Below are 15,214 nucleotides of genomic sequence, written 5' to 3' on the forward strand. Positions count from 1 at the left end.
CCGTATGTCATGGCTCAGAACAGAGGACCCAGTATTCAGGCAAGACAGTCAGTAGGATTACTCAAAAAGCGTTTATTAAAATAAACAGTCTGCGGATCTGCAGTATCAGCGGCTAGGGCGTCTAAGACAGGAATGTCTGGAGAGAGAAAACACAGATTGGTGACCATGATAACCTGACGAAGGATAATTCTATAGGAACACGTGAGTCAATAACCTGGTTTGGGGTACAGTCTGTGTCAAGAGAACGAGGTTTATACCAGCCAGTCTCCTGATAAGACGCAGCGGTTGCTGCACAGAGAGTTCCAGATGTAAAAGCCTAGATGTTTACAGAACTGACAGGAGATCAGAGCCAGGCGTAGTCAGGAAGCAGATCCAGGTAGGGGAGTAGCGGCCTAGTGGTTAGGGCATAGAGCTTGGAATTCTGAAGTTCTGAGTTCGAACTCCATGCCCACAGACTGCCACCCTGGGTCTCTGAGGAAAACCCTTAACCCCACACTGCTCCCCGGGCGACCCACAAATAAATGCAGAGGTAAATTTCTCCAATTTAAGATCAATAAAGTTCAATTATTATTATAGGTACAGTCGACAAGTAGAATTCAGCAAGAATGTGATGACAGGTCAGGCAAACAGAACAGGAACAGGCAGGCTCTGAGGTCAAAATGCAGAGCAGGTCAAGATCAAGTAATCAAGGTAATCAGAATACCAGTATGCTAGACTAATTCTCTCACCAAAGGCTCAAGAATAATCTGGCACTGATAACTGGGAGCAAGCAGTTTAAATCGTTAAGAAGCTTGAACAGTTGGAAATGATAAGTGATATTAAGAAACAGTGCTGAGCTAGGTAGGAGAATGAAATGAGTAACAACTATCAGCGCCAAGATAATGACACTGATGTTAGATGCACAAAGAGCATTTGAATAAAAGAGGCCATTGTTTAGGTTGTCTCAGTTAGACAACCTGAATAAATAAAAAATCCTGTCATTAACCTATGTTGAAAGATTGTAGTTGGTGTGTCTGCAGAGGTTTTCTGTTATTTATGGATAAGTCTAATAAATTCAGGCAACATCCTGGCAACACCCGGGGGTGGGGTGGGGGGTGGGGGTCTTTTGGACTACTACTTCATCAGATCTCGTAGTAGTCCAGCACTGGGTAAAAACTCTTTATTGTATTCTTATTTTCAATGTTCTTTAACACTTAATTGCAATAAATTCTGTCCTAACTAAAAGATTTGTTTCCCCTTTTTCGTATTATTTGAACACTCACTAAATAAAGAACCTGGTCTACCAGTACTAACACACCAGACACATGCAAGGAAAAACATTAATGCTGCAGTCAAAGAAAGTAGAGAGCAGGAAAGTGAAGATACATAGCATGTAAAAAACCTGCTGCAAAAACATAAATGATGCTAAGACAAAAACCTGACAGGCCGGATTGATAAAGTGGAGTGAGCAGCTTTAGTTCTACTCAATATTAATCTTGGACTCCTCCGAACAAATCTGTTCAGGGAAAGCGGGAAGATTCAGCAGAACCTTTCGTGCTCATGGGTTGTAGCCTCATCAAGTGCTAGTCTCCCAAAATTGGGTTTTAGCCAAAAATGGTAACAAATGAAATTCTAGCAAACCAAAATGCTCTTGTTGTTGTTCTTTAAAGGACAAAGTTGTGCATTCTAAAAAAACAGATGTTGAAGCAGTACTGTGCTACCATAAGTATTTTGGTTCAGATTTGTGCTCGTCAGCTTTTGCCTTCATCACAGCTATGCGTCCAGCTTTGAACCATAATACTGCAAGGTTACAAACACAAAAAAACGCATGCAAGGGAAAAATGCTGCAAGTAGCTATAAGAACTGCAGCTTAATAAAAGCTGGAAAGGAGCTCTACATAATGGAAGTGCACTTGATCACTATCAACTGCTTGTGGTACCAGAAAACAAAAATTACTGCAAATTATTGTCTAAGGATCAAAACTGATGCAAATTCATAAATGGGTTACCGTCTATAGGAAGGAAAATGGAAAAGGCACTTTTTTAATAGACTCTTAGGGATCAATCTTTACAAGCAAGCAGCTCACGCAAACCGGTTCTGAATGTGTGCTTACGTCTGCATGCAAATCATATACTAATGACCAAGCTGAACAAAGTAAGGCCTTTCTCACACTGAGCACCCCATAGCTACATGAAAATCAATGTGTACACTCACTTCAGCCACAGTACAGTTACCCAGGCCTTGCGGATCAATGGAATGATTCTGCAAAAACTAAATTTGGCTGGATGATGCAGCATTTTATGCATCAACCTCCTGAATCATCTACTTGTTATTTTCATAATTATATTTTAATACTTTTTTGCAGCTCTTGGAGAAAAAGTTTAGTTTTTTCAATATTATTATTCAAATGATTATTCTCATTACTACCTCCACCTTCATGCCTTAAAACCTTCTTTTTTTCCTGGACTCTTAATATGGATGGGACTAAACAGTTTTATGAGTCTTATTATTTGTGCCGCCAATCTATGAAGATCATCTGCCACATATCCTCTAAATGCATGTACAAAAACATTTTCAGCTGCAATTTAGCACAACTTATTTGGAATCTGTTAAGATCAGGCTCAAATTCTCTCTGAGCATCATATGTTTGTGCATTTCCTAAGGCTCATGTCCATTTTGAGTTGATGTTCCTCTCCCCCTAGTGGTCTGGTGTACTTCCTTAATGCAAAACTAGTTTTAGCTTATCTCAACTTGCAATGGTTTTTTTTATTTTCCATGCATTTTTACTATGCATGTCTTTTTTAGTGGCTTTGTTGCATTGTTTAAGTGCTTGCAGTATATTTTGTGCTTGTAGCATGTTTTGACTTTGCTACAATGTTTCTGATAACAGTATGTCTCCTTTGCAGCGTTTGCCCTTCGCACTTGTTTTGTGAGTTTGCTAGTTTCATATTTGTGTTTGCAGGATTTCTTGAATTTGCTGTGAATTGATGCTTTCACACAGCATTTGCACCATTTGGCCAATGACGCAAAGAAAGCAGATGTTATGGGTTTTGTAAACTGTAAACATTGGGATGAGAGTGATCTCAAGGGGATGAAACTAACCTGCTTTAAGTTCTAAAGGTGCCCTGCCACCCTTGTTGATCTGAAGATACACCTTGGCTTCCCTTAGGTGCAGCCATACGGTCCCTTCTCGCTTTGGCAAATCAAAAGTCAACAGAAGCCCCTCATGGCTCCACGTCCGAAACTGAAAGCTCACCAAGGTCCCTTTTGAATGCTGCTCTGTGGCCCCAGGTAACCAAAGGAAACTCTGGGGGCTAGTGAAGGTCACAGCAACCAAAACGGGCTCAGAACAAGAAAACGTCACGTTTCCCTGAGTTGGAAGTGGAAAAAAAACAGTCAGAAACATACAGACAGTTTATGAAGATAGATTAATTTCATTTCAGTTACTTTAAAATTTTTTTTGGGGGATTTTAATTTCTGAATCTTCTGAATATTAGATATTCAAGCCCTGCTAATTCAGAGGAGCTTGCATTTCACTGCGGTGAGAATGCGTTGCTGCTGTCTGACAGATATAATATAAAAACATAAGGAAAGTTTCGGCTTTGAGGAGATGGTCCGTAGCTGCATATATACTTTTGTTCTTATTTTAGACATTAGCTAAGCTCAACATTTGGAATCTTGAAAATCAGAAGCATAAACAAACGTACTGCTGCTATTTTCAGCAAACACAGCTAAATGAGGGGAATAAACACAGTTCTCCAAAGAGAAAGAGATAAAAAAAGAAGAATGAACAATATATGTTGTGCGTCAATATATGCATGTAGTTATATTAAATTACAAATAAATGGACAGGAATTCTTGTGGCTGTGGGAGTAAAGCTGAGCATACACTGTATGATTTTTTTTCAATCGTTGCGCACAGCTACAGCTCACACTGTGCGACAAAACCCTGCGGTTTCACAGCTCAAGATGCATGTTCTCACACTGTGCGGCCCGACGCTCTGATGCGATCTATCTGCTCACACTGTACCTATAAAAACCACACCGGACTCAGCTCCGCAGTGAGATGGCGCTACTCTCGATTTTGTATGCTGAAAGCCCTAAAAAGAAAAAGCTACGTATTTGGACAAAGACATGGCTGAGCAAATGTGGCTACTACAGTCTGTGAATTTTACAGGGAAAACTCAATTTCACTCGCACCCCTGCTACGCTTCTTTGTTCTGTCTAAGAGGAAGAAGAGTCCTTGTTTGCACATGAACAGAATCAAACATGTTTAATTTTCTGCCGTCCTTACGATTGCTGATCAAGCTGAAAGTCAGCCAGATCCAAAAATTCTCGCACGACAGGAGAATTGGCCCCAAAACGGCAAAAAATCGTACAGTGTATGCCCGGCTTAATGGTACAAACTGGTTGAGGCGCGTCTGCAGACGCGTCTGATTCCAAACGGCTTTTATCACAGCAGAAGGGGTGATAATTATGAAGAATATCACACGTCTGCTAAAAGTAATTTTTTTTAATGTTATTAAAGTAAATGTAACTATAGTTACCACCCACCTCTGATAACAACTACATCAGAAATATGAGAAAGACCTAAAAAATGAAACTTGGCAGGAAAGAATTAAGACACATTTGAGGAAAATGCCAAAAAAAAGAACCTAGAACACATTTAAAAAAAACTTAAAACAGGAGCATAAAAAAAACTAACAAATAAGACATAGTAAAAACCAAAAATTATAAATTTCAAAAGTGAAAAAAAAAAACAGAATGAATAAAGTTTACATAAAACAAGAAAAAAAATTAGTAGACTTAAAAATAGCTCAAACCATGACACAAGCACTCTGGAAGTCTATTTACCATCAAAGTAACCCCTTTGGTCCCTCTGCTTTGCCAGGTCAATCACATTAAGGCCGTCGTAAAAAAGATTTTCAAGACAGCCCTGGAAATTACTGCCCGAATTTTGAAAGTCAAGATTGTGGTTTGACCCAACACTTATCTATAAAAGAAAAACAAGAGAGCATAAAATTATGAGCTGCATTGGAGGGATATTGTTTTTCAATAATGGATGCATACCTCCTAAACCAACATTTCAAAAGTTCACCTGGTCAAACTTCCAGTGTGTGAACCATGGGGGCCTCTCTAACCACTTCGTGTTTTTGTCAACAGTGAAATTGAGGTGGCTGCTGTGATGCTCCACTGCAACATGGTGCCAGTGTTGGTCATCCAAGAGGCTACCCAGGGACACAAGATGATGTCTGTCTGGAACCAAACTCCCGCCTGGAATTAAGGGGCAAAAGGAAAGAAACCATCAATGCGGATAAAAGAAAAATTTCATTGCATAGAAAAAAGTCAAAAGGTTTTATGCAACTAACAGTTACAATTATTATGTTGAAAGTTCCTCAACAGTTTAAATATATTTTGGGCTAAAAGTTGAGGTATAAAAAAGGGATTGTATCTCAGAAACAACACTTTTATGTTCAGCTATGAGAGAGTTGGAGAAACGATATAATTCATACTCTGAGAGGTGAGAAAAGAGACAGACAAGCATGAATAAATGAAGAGGGATCAAGAGGTCCCCCCAAGGGGCCAGCGCAAAGATATTTGTGCTGAGAAACTGAGGTGAAGACCTTGTTGAATGCATTGACTCATAAAATATGAATCCGACATTGTTAGAAATGAGGTCACTGTCTGCGTGGGATAAGAAAAATTGATGATAGAGATCAATTAAGTTACAGGTCTTCAATCACTAATCTGCAGTGATCTGTCACAACAGATCATGATCATAAAGACATGTTGGGAGACTGAAAAGGAAGAAAACTGACATATTTTTAATTATGGATCAAGAGACTGAGGTTTGGAGATGTCAGATAAGGTCAAAGAAAATGTAATCTGATGCTTCTTCTCAATAACGAGTTTTTTAGTCCTGCAAATTAATAGGGGAATTGTGATTTTTGAGAAACATTTGCTGTTTTTTTTCCTAGATAATTTGATTTTAAACATATTTCTCTTAAACAGTAAAGGAGTTTTGGTTTCTTTGTTAAAAACAAAATGAAGTGACTGACAACAAACATAACTATAATTAGGATGAAAATTAAATAAGCCTACAAGTTTAAAATTGTATGTATTCAAAGCTATTTTATTTAATGAAAGGCTCCTTTTTTTTTTATTATGTCATTATAACTGTCACATTTCAGTGAGATAGACTGTGAGGGCACAGAACAGGACTCAGTAATTATTGCAGAAAGAAAATTAGTTTTCTGAAAAAGCCCATAAAGAAGAGTATGGATAATACATTGAAATATTTATCTTTGTTGCTCCATGCGTTTTTTTTTTTTCCATTTTGTGTTTTTCTAGTTATTTTTAAATGTCTTTGAGTTCTAAGGTATTTCTTGTTTACCCTCTGCTGCCCTCTTGTGTCAGTCTCTTCTTTAGTCCCCTCCTGTAACTCCTCTGCCAATTATTCCTCCTATTGTTTTTTTCTCCCATATATACTTCTTCTCTTCAGTCACTTTTGGCTGGTTCCTTGTTGTTTCTCTGCTCCATAAGCAGAGAAACTCTGCACAAGTGTTTTCCCTGACGTCTCCTGGATTTTGGTATTTCTGTATTTTGTTATGTTTTGCATTTTTATTGAATTTAGGACCTTCAAACCTCCAAGCAACCTGAAATTAAGGAGTTGTTCACTGTTATCTGGCCTCCATTTTTCTCACATAACTTTCCATTAGTATGTTTACATGAAGCACTTAATTATCATCCTCCTTCAAACTAATAGCAACTAAGGTTTCTGGTGAATGCTCAAATACTGAGAATGATGAGGTAATGGCAGAACAACTGGATGATCCTCACGAAAGAGAGTTTGTACCTGTCTTGAACTGGAAGGAGATGAATTAAGTTAAATTGTGAATGAACCTGTGATCACGCCACCACAGAGGATCAGGCGAGCACAGATACAGATGATTTTATTTTTGTAATGGTTGAAAATGGATGGTCAATGATTTGTAAGTGTAAGCAAACAATGTTGTTTAGATTTAAAAGAAATGGATGAGGTTCAAGGTTGAGGGGAGGAATGTTGCGTATGGTTGTACAGTGTATACGGACTTCACTTCCTATAATGCTGTGCGTTTAGGCGGGGGCTATATTACGTGAGCTCCCCCATTCAATGAGGCTGTACCACAACAACGCAGACAGCCTACTTTGTATGCAGTAGTTTAATAAAACCAAGTGGAATATTCAGTAGCTTCATCTCCGCCTCTATCTGATTAACCCTCCAGACCACTCAGGTCTTCTGGCTCCAGCCTGCTCTGCATACCTAGAACCAGAACTCAACATGGAGAAGCAGCATTTAGTTCCTATGCTCCACTTATCTGGAACAAACTTCCAGAAAACTGTAAAAGTGCGGAAAGCCTGAGTTCCTTTAAATCAAAACTATAAACACATTTGTTTAGGATTGCCTTCGACTGTTCTAGTTAAACAGTTCAACTAAAACATATATTCTTTAGTCCAACTGTTTTTAATATTCTTTTTTGTTTCTGCATTTTTTATATTATTTTATTTATTTATTTATTATTTTTTTCTACTTGCTTTGATTCTGTTTTATCTTCCTGTATTTTAATCATGTAAAGCACTTTGCATTGTGTTTGTACTGAATTGTGCTATACAAATAAATTTGCCTTGCCTTGCCTAATTGTATGCGTGACGCGTGACTTCACTTGGACACAACTATATATATATATATATATATATACACTATATTGCCAAAAGTATTTGCTCACCCATCCAAATTATTGGAATCAGGTGTTCCAATCACTTCCATGGCCACAGGTGTATAAATTCAAGCACCTAGGCATGCAGACTGTTTTTACAAACATTTGTGAAAGAATGGGTCGCTCTCAGGAGCTCAGTGAATTCCAGCGTGGAACTGTGATAGGATGCCACCTGTGCAACAAATCCAGTCGTGAAATTTCCTCGCTCCTAAATATTCCACAGTCAACTGTCAGCTGTATTATAAGAAAATGGAAGTGTTTGGGAACGACAGCAACTCAGCCACGAAGAGGTAGGCCACGTAAACTGACGGAGCGGGGTCAGCGGATGCTGACGCGCATAGTGCGAAGAGGTCGCCAACTTTCTGCAGAGTCAATCACTACAGACCTCCAAACTTCATGTGGCCTTCAGATTAGCTCAAGAACAGTGCGCAGAGAGCTTCATGGAATGGGTTTCCATGGTCGAGCAGCTGCATCCAAGCCATACATCACCAAGTGCAATGCAAAGCGTCGGATGCGGTGGTGTAAAGCACGCCGCCACTGGACTCTAGAGCAGTGGAGACGCGTTCTCTGGAGTGACGAATCGCGCTTCTCCATCTGGCAATCTGATGGACGGGTCTGGGTTTGGCGGTTGCCAGGAGAACGGTACTTGTCTGACTGCATTGTGCCAAGTGTAAAGTTTGGTGGAGGGGGGATTATGGTGTGAGGTTGTTTTTCAGGAGCTGGGCTTGGCCCCTTAGTTCCAGTGAAAGGAACTCTGAATGCTTCAGCATACCAAGACATTTTGGACAATTCCATGCTCCCAACTTTGTGGGAACAGTTTGGAGCTGGCCCCTTCCTCTTCCAACATGACTGTGCACCAGTGCACAAAGCAAGGTCCATAAAGACATGGATGACAGAGTCTGGTGTGGATGAACTTGACTGGCCTGCACAGAGTCCTGACCTCAACCCGATAGAACACCTTTGGGATGAATTAGAGCGGAGACTGAGAGCCAGGCCTTCTCGTCCAACATCAGTGTGCGACCTCACAAATGCGCTTCTGGAAGAATGGTCAAAAATTCCCATAAACACACTCCTAAACCTTGTGGACAGCCTTCCCAGAAGAGTTGAAGCTGTTCTAGCTGCAAAGGGTGGACCGACGTCATATTGAACCCTATGGATTAGGAACGGGATGTCACTTAAGCTCATATGTGAGTCAAGGCAGGTGAGCAAATACTTTTGGCAATATAGTGTATATACATATATATATATATATATACATATATATATATATATATATATATACATATATATATATATACATATATATATATATATATGTATATATGTATATATATATATATATACATATATATATATATATATACATATATGTATATATATATATATACATATATATATATATATATATATATATATATATATATATATATATATATATATATATATATATATATATATATATATATATATGTATATATATTTTTTTTTTATAGAGAGGGAGACAAGTTTTATATTACACACAATATTGTTTATATATATTTCTCTGTTATTTTTGCTGTTTCTTCATTCCTATAGTATATATTGTTCATAATGCATAAATATACGTTTCCAAATATCAACCAGCCTTATGTACAGTCCTTATCTGTTTTGAATGCTTTTATATTGCTACACAGTAGCAATATACTACATGCTTTTTGTATTATTTTATCCTTGTGTTACTTTGTGTACATTAAGATTTTGCTCACCTTATGATTTATCTTAATTTTATACATAAATATACACATTTACATCTTTAAATTTTGAAGTTGTCTACACGTATTTCAAAAAGTATGTTTTCTCTACTTGTTTTATCACTTGTCTGCTCAAATTGAGGCTTTTTTTATGTTGTTAAGGTGACTTTTGCTCTCTGCATTTTTTACCCAGCTGTCATTGCAAAAAAAACTTTTGAACTCAGAAAAAGATTTTCTCTGTTGTCAAGTTGCTCAGCTGTGGGCTACCTTAAAATCCTGATGAGCCCAACAATCAGCAGCTAGAATGAGTCACAACCTTTAAGATGGATGTTTGCTTTTAAGAGAACAGATATCTTCAATATCTTGCATTTTTTATATATATTTACCCTCACATTGAATTGTGCTAAGCAGTGTAATTTAGCATTTAGACTGGTTTGAACAAATAAGATTAGGAATCACAAAATACACACTTTTGGTGTTTTAGTTTTCTGCTCTATTTATTGTGCAACAGAACCTCAACACAAAACATAAGCTCAAACATTTTCAATTCAATCTTATCAATCATAGAGTCAGAAAACAAATATTTTTATGTGAGCCTCTAATCTGTACTGTAACATTTGGATCAATGCAAAAGAGTGATAAAATCAGCATCCACTGGAGAGCAGAGCAGCATTTTAATAAGTCTGTGTACTTATTTCACCAGCTTTGGACAGATTCAAGCAAACAGAGAATGAACTAGTAAGAGGATCTGAAGGCTGCATAACTATTAAGAGTTTTACCTTTTCTGAGAAGCAGAAGAAGTTGCCCTTTTTGTAGCTCCACCGTAAAGCTGAGCTCATTTTGTCCTTCAGCATGAAACAGAATCCCAGAGTTTTTCAGGGTTTTAAATTTTAGATACATGTTGTCTGAAGATGTCTGTCTTGGTTTCCGAATGGACTTGAGAAAAAGGCTGCTGTCACCATCAAAGCTCACGGTGTTGGAACCTGGAAAAGGATTATCATTAGCACTTGTACATTCAGATCCATCGATCCATTAAAAATAAATACATATATTATTTTGTTTAATAGTTTTTTCCTCTTTGCTGCCAAACATTTATTGCTTGTTTGATTTAGGCATTTTTAATAGTTCCAAAGAAGCTACTGATAGAATAGGGAAGTTGGCAGCAGCAAACGCGCAGTGAAACAAAAAAGACAAGCTGCAAAAATGTGTGTGATGCTAACTCCTAAACACCCTAACACAATAAACAAAGGCAAGAGAAAAACACTGCAAACAGAAAATGCTGCAATCACTTGAAAAGAAGCAAAACCCTACAATCAACAAAACATGAATGCAAAAACAAACTGCTGCAACAACAAACAAGACGCTGAATTCACAGAGAGAAAATTATGCAAATAGTAAAAATAATAGCAAACTCTATTCATAAAACAAAAATGCTCCAGACCACTAGAAGGAGTTGAATGAAGGACAAGTCACCTGTTCGCAGCATGTTTCCCTTTTTTTTGCAGCAGCATTCTTTTCTTTTTTGTTTTTTAACTGATTTGGAGTTTAAATCACATATGTTTTAGCAGCTCATTGCAGGTTGTAGATGGTTATACAAAACTTTAAAGAAAAACATTTTCACTTTTCCTTGTACAAATATATACAACCTCCCAAGACTGACTTTTCATGTAACAAAATTAAGTGGAGGGTAACCCATTTACATGTATACAGGGCCTTGCAAAGTATTTGTTCCCCTTGATCTTCTTAACCTTTTGCCACATTTTCGGCTTCAAACATAAAGATATAAAATTTTATTTTTTTTGTGAAGAATCCACAACAAGTGAGACACAATAATGAATTGGAACAAAATTTATTGGATATTTGAAACTTTTTTAACAAATAAAAACTGAAGAGCGCAACGTGCAAAATAAATCAGCGCCTTTACTTTCACTGCAGCAAACTCTCCTGAAGTTCTGTGAGGATCTCTGAATGATCGAATGTTGACCTAAATGACTGATGATGATAAACAGAATCCACCTGTGTGGAATCAGTTCTATGTATAAATACGCCTGCTCTGTGATCGTCTAAAGAGGTCACGGAGAGCATCATGAAGACCGAGGAACACACAAGGCAAGAAGTTTAAAGCCGGATATGGATATAGAAAGATTTCCCAAGCTTTAAACATCCCAAGGAGCACTGTGCTAGAGATAATATTGTAATGGAAGGAGTATAAGACCATTGAAAATCTACAAAGACTCAACTGTCCCTCTAAACTGATCAGAGGGGAGAAAACTGATCAGAGATGCACCAAAAGGCCAATGATCACTCTGGATGAACTGCCGAGATCTACAGCTGAGGTGAGAGACTCACATCCATAGGACAACAATCAGTCATATTGCACAAATCTGGCCTTTATGGAAGAAAGCCATTTCTTAAAGATATCCATAAAAATTAATAAGTTTGTCACAATCCAGCTGGGAGACACAGGTCAGATGAAAGCAAAATCAAACTGTTTTGGCAAAATTGCAAAACATTATGTATTCGTTTAAAAGCAACACAGCTCATCATCCTGAACTCACAATCCCCACAGTTATAAATGGTGGTGGTAGCATCATGGTTTGGGTCTGTTTTTTTCAGCAGGGACAGCAAAGATGGTTGAAATTAATGAGAAGATGTAAGGACCCAAATAAAGTCTGCCATAAACCTGAGACTGGGAAGAAGATTAGTCTGCCAACAAGACAACGCTCCAAATCATAAAGCAGAATCTACAATGGAATGGTTCACAAATAAACATATCCAGGTGTTAGAATGGCCAATTTAAAGTCCAGACCTGAATCCAATGGAGAATCTCTGTAAAGAAATGAAAACTGATGTTCACAAATGCTCTCCATTCAACCTTACTGAGCTTGAGCTGTTTTGCAAGGAAGGATGGGCAAAAATTTTAGTCTCTCAATGCGCAAAACATTTAAAGACATAACCCAAGCGACTTGTCGCTGTAATCACAGCAAAAGGTGGGTATCAACTCAATGGAGCTGAATGATTTTCCAACCCAAATTTCTCATTTTTTTATGTTAAAAGTGTTTAAAATATGCAATAAATGTATGCCCCGGCAAATGAAGAGATCACAAGTTTAAAGTTGTCTGCTGTCTTGTGTGGATCTTCTTACATCCCGATTCCACTTTCTACAGATTCTAGATGATATAAATATTAATATATATATACTCCTATATTAATTTCTTATATATGTGGCCAAACTTTAATAGAAAACATTTTGACAAAAAAAATTGTTTCTTCTGTAAATAAAAAAGAAATCCATGCATAATAAAACAAAACAGTGTTAAACAGTTCTCGTCACATATGAATATGTCTTATTTTCGAGTCAATAAGCTTTCAGACTTTCTCTGGTGAATGAGGACAGATTGAAAGGTGTTGAAAAAACTTTGGAGGGGCTTTACATGGATTGCATCCAATAACATTGATTTACTCTGTGTTGTTTAAAGTCACGAGAATTTAAATGAGAGTGATTCATTCTGGTCAGAGGGGAAGCACCACAGAACTAAGCTAAGTGTTCGCTACTCAATATGTCATTGTAAGATAGAGTCGTCATCATATCACGCTTCTACAACCTAACAATGTTGGAGAATGAACCAGAGGACCTAAAGACAGCCAGACAACAGTTAGCATAAACAGTTTATTTGAGGCGGCCAGCATCAGAGGCATGAACCTCTGAACCTTCTCACAATCTGGTAATCAAGTTGTGAGGTAGAGAGCTCCTGTTGATGGGTTATGTCTCCAGTGATAGTCTCCTTGATTCGACATCCAATCAGGGTACAATCAGGGATCGAGCTCATAGGACAGGCAGATAAGCAGCGGTCAAGGGACATGTAGAGGTTGAGAGTTGGGTTAGCAGAGTATCCAAGAAAATCCAAGGCAAAATCCAGAAGCAGGGTCAGGACACAGAAACTGAACAGAGATCCAGGTAATACGAACAATCAGGTTCGAAAGGGGTTAGGAAGGTCAGAGAATCAGGAGGAGGAACAGGTCATAAACAGGCAGACAGACAAACTGGCTCGTATAATCTAGCACTGAAGTCTGATCTAAGGAAAGGTTATATAGCGGCTAGTGGAGGTGCATCTGGCGAGAGTTAAATGAAAAACAGCGTGGAGCTTGACAGGTGTGTACAATGAGGGATACGAACAGCATCAGCATTGAGATCACGACAAACAATATCTATAAAATAACAACACACAGTTGTTTTCTGCTTCCAGTCTAGCTGATTGAATTCATTTGATAGAACTTTCTTTAGCTCAGAAGACTAAACAGGTATTTTTGTTTTAATAATAAAGGCTTGCTGTGTATTAAATCAACTCAATCATGGAGCTTAGCTAGGAGTTACACAATATAACTTTCTAAATTAGTCAAAACTTAGTTTAGATAAAAGCAAACACCTGGTGCTTACATGATTAAGAGAAAATATGCCAAATCTGCACTAGTTTTAAAGTTTATGTCCCTCAGAATTTCCTATCTTGCTAGAGTAGCCACTAATAATCTTTGATTTTCTTGCCTTAGGTTATTTTTCAAATTTTGAAGAATGCAGAGACTGTTTAGGTTTTGTTAAAATTATTTATCTTCTCTCTCTAGTGCCCACGGTTGCAGACTGGCAGACTGATGGCTGGCTTGATTGCTCATTTCATTCACCTGTCTAGCTCCACCAAGTTTTCTTTCACTGCTCATCTGATCCACCTGCTTCTATTTAAAGTCTGTGTTCCCAGGCATCAGCCTTTGGTGTTGAGAGTTCTCTAGCGTTTCTATATTGTTCTGATTGTCTGATCCTGATATGTTTCTGTATTTGGACCTTTGAGCTTGCCTGCCCATGTCTGTTCTTTTTGCCTGGCCTCTCTTCAGACTCCTGTTGGATTATTTTGTGGACTGAACCTCGGCCTGCCTCTTGACCACACCCTGTGGATTATCCTGCCTTCCTTCGTCAGTTTGAATCTGATCTCCTGTCAGATCTTCAGCCTCCTGGATTTCTGCGTCTGGAACTCTCAGGCATTGTCCGCTGCGTCTTGTCAGCTGACTGACTGAAATCATCCTCGTTCTCTGGGCACGGACTGAACTGACAAACCACAAATTCATAATCATCGTCCGCCAGATTATCGTGGTCACTAACCTTTGTTTCACTCCTGCAGATTTTCCTGTTATAGATGCCCTAGTCACTGATACCATGCATCCAGAGCCCACTTGTTTAAATAAACATTTAAGTTATTCCACTGTCTGTCTTGCCTGAATTCTGGGTCCTCTGTTCTAAATCATTACAGCACATTTGGCCAACATAAAATACCAAATGATGCTCTTTGTTTTGGCAATCCTTGGAACTTTCATATCATTGGCTCAGAAACCAGGAAGTAAACACAGTCTACACACTGATCCAAAGTAGTTACATAATATCTCTAGATGTAAAAAGAGATCAATTGGAATTATGCTGCCTTCGAGGGGTCTGGTAAAGATGATCACTTCCACTTGTGAAGTGGAAGTGAAGTGACCAGTGCATTGTGCTTCTTTTGTGGTAGAGAAGAGAAACATGTTGGACCCAAAGATTATACCGACCTGCTACTTAGGCAAGACAGTAATGTACTTCCTAGTTAATCAGATACAAGAAGAAGAGGATGCTGTCAGGATTGGGTTGTGGTTTGAGGACCCAAATGCAGAGGCAGGGAGGCAGAGGTGCGTTTCTTGTGGATATAATGAAAGGTAAACAGAACGTTTAGGC

At 38.2% G+C, this 15,214-nt stretch overlaps 1 protein-coding gene across 2 annotated transcripts; it reads right to left on the reverse strand.

Annotated features, from left to right (window-relative positions):
• Window positions 1–3,084: 3,084 nt before the first annotated feature.
• LOC119792644 (contactin-associated protein-like 5) lies at window positions 3,085–10,442 on the reverse strand. 2 transcript variants are annotated; one of them, XR_005282018.1, is made up of 4 exons: window positions 10,245–10,442; window positions 5,049–5,252; window positions 4,833–4,971; window positions 3,085–3,349 (listed from the first exon to the last, which is right to left on the reverse strand). XR_005282018.1 is itself a non-coding variant. In XM_038299373.1 (4 exons), the coding sequence occupies exons 1-4, from the start codon at window positions 10,363–10,365 to the stop codon at window positions 3,324–3,326; spliced, it is 462 nt and encodes a 153-aa protein (XP_038155301.1). In that variant the 5' UTR covers window positions 10,366–10,442; the 3' UTR covers window positions 3,085–3,323. The 2 variants fall into 2 exon arrangements, 1 of the variants encoding a protein (XP_038155301.1); XM_038299373.1 differs by having other exon boundaries at window positions 5,077–5,252.
• Window positions 10,443–15,214: the final 4,772 nt, after the last annotated feature.

Source organism: Cyprinodon tularosa, unplaced genomic scaffold (genome assembly GCF_016077235.1).
Source record: "Cyprinodon tularosa strain WSP-4 unplaced genomic scaffold, ASM1607723v1 ctg428, whole genome shotgun sequence".
Lineage (NCBI taxonomy): Eukaryota > Metazoa > Chordata > Actinopteri > Cyprinodontiformes > Cyprinodontidae > Cyprinodon > Cyprinodon tularosa.

What these genes read in the sequence shown, in the direction of transcription:
- LOC119792644 (XM_038299373.1), bottom strand. Translation starts at nt 10,365, where the DNA reads ATGTATCTAAAATTTAAAACCCTGAAAAACTCTGGGATTCTGTTTCAT. An exon ending in TCTTCTGCTTCTCAGAAAAG is followed by an intron (nt 5,253 to 10,244) that starts GTAAAACTCTTA and finishes CCTTAATTCCAG; the next exon opens with GCGGGAGTTTGGTTCCAGAC. An exon ending in CCAAAGGGGTTACTTTGATG is followed by an intron (nt 3,350 to 4,832) that starts GTAAATAGACTT and finishes CTTCCAACTCAG; the next exon opens with GGAAACGTGACGTTTTCTTG.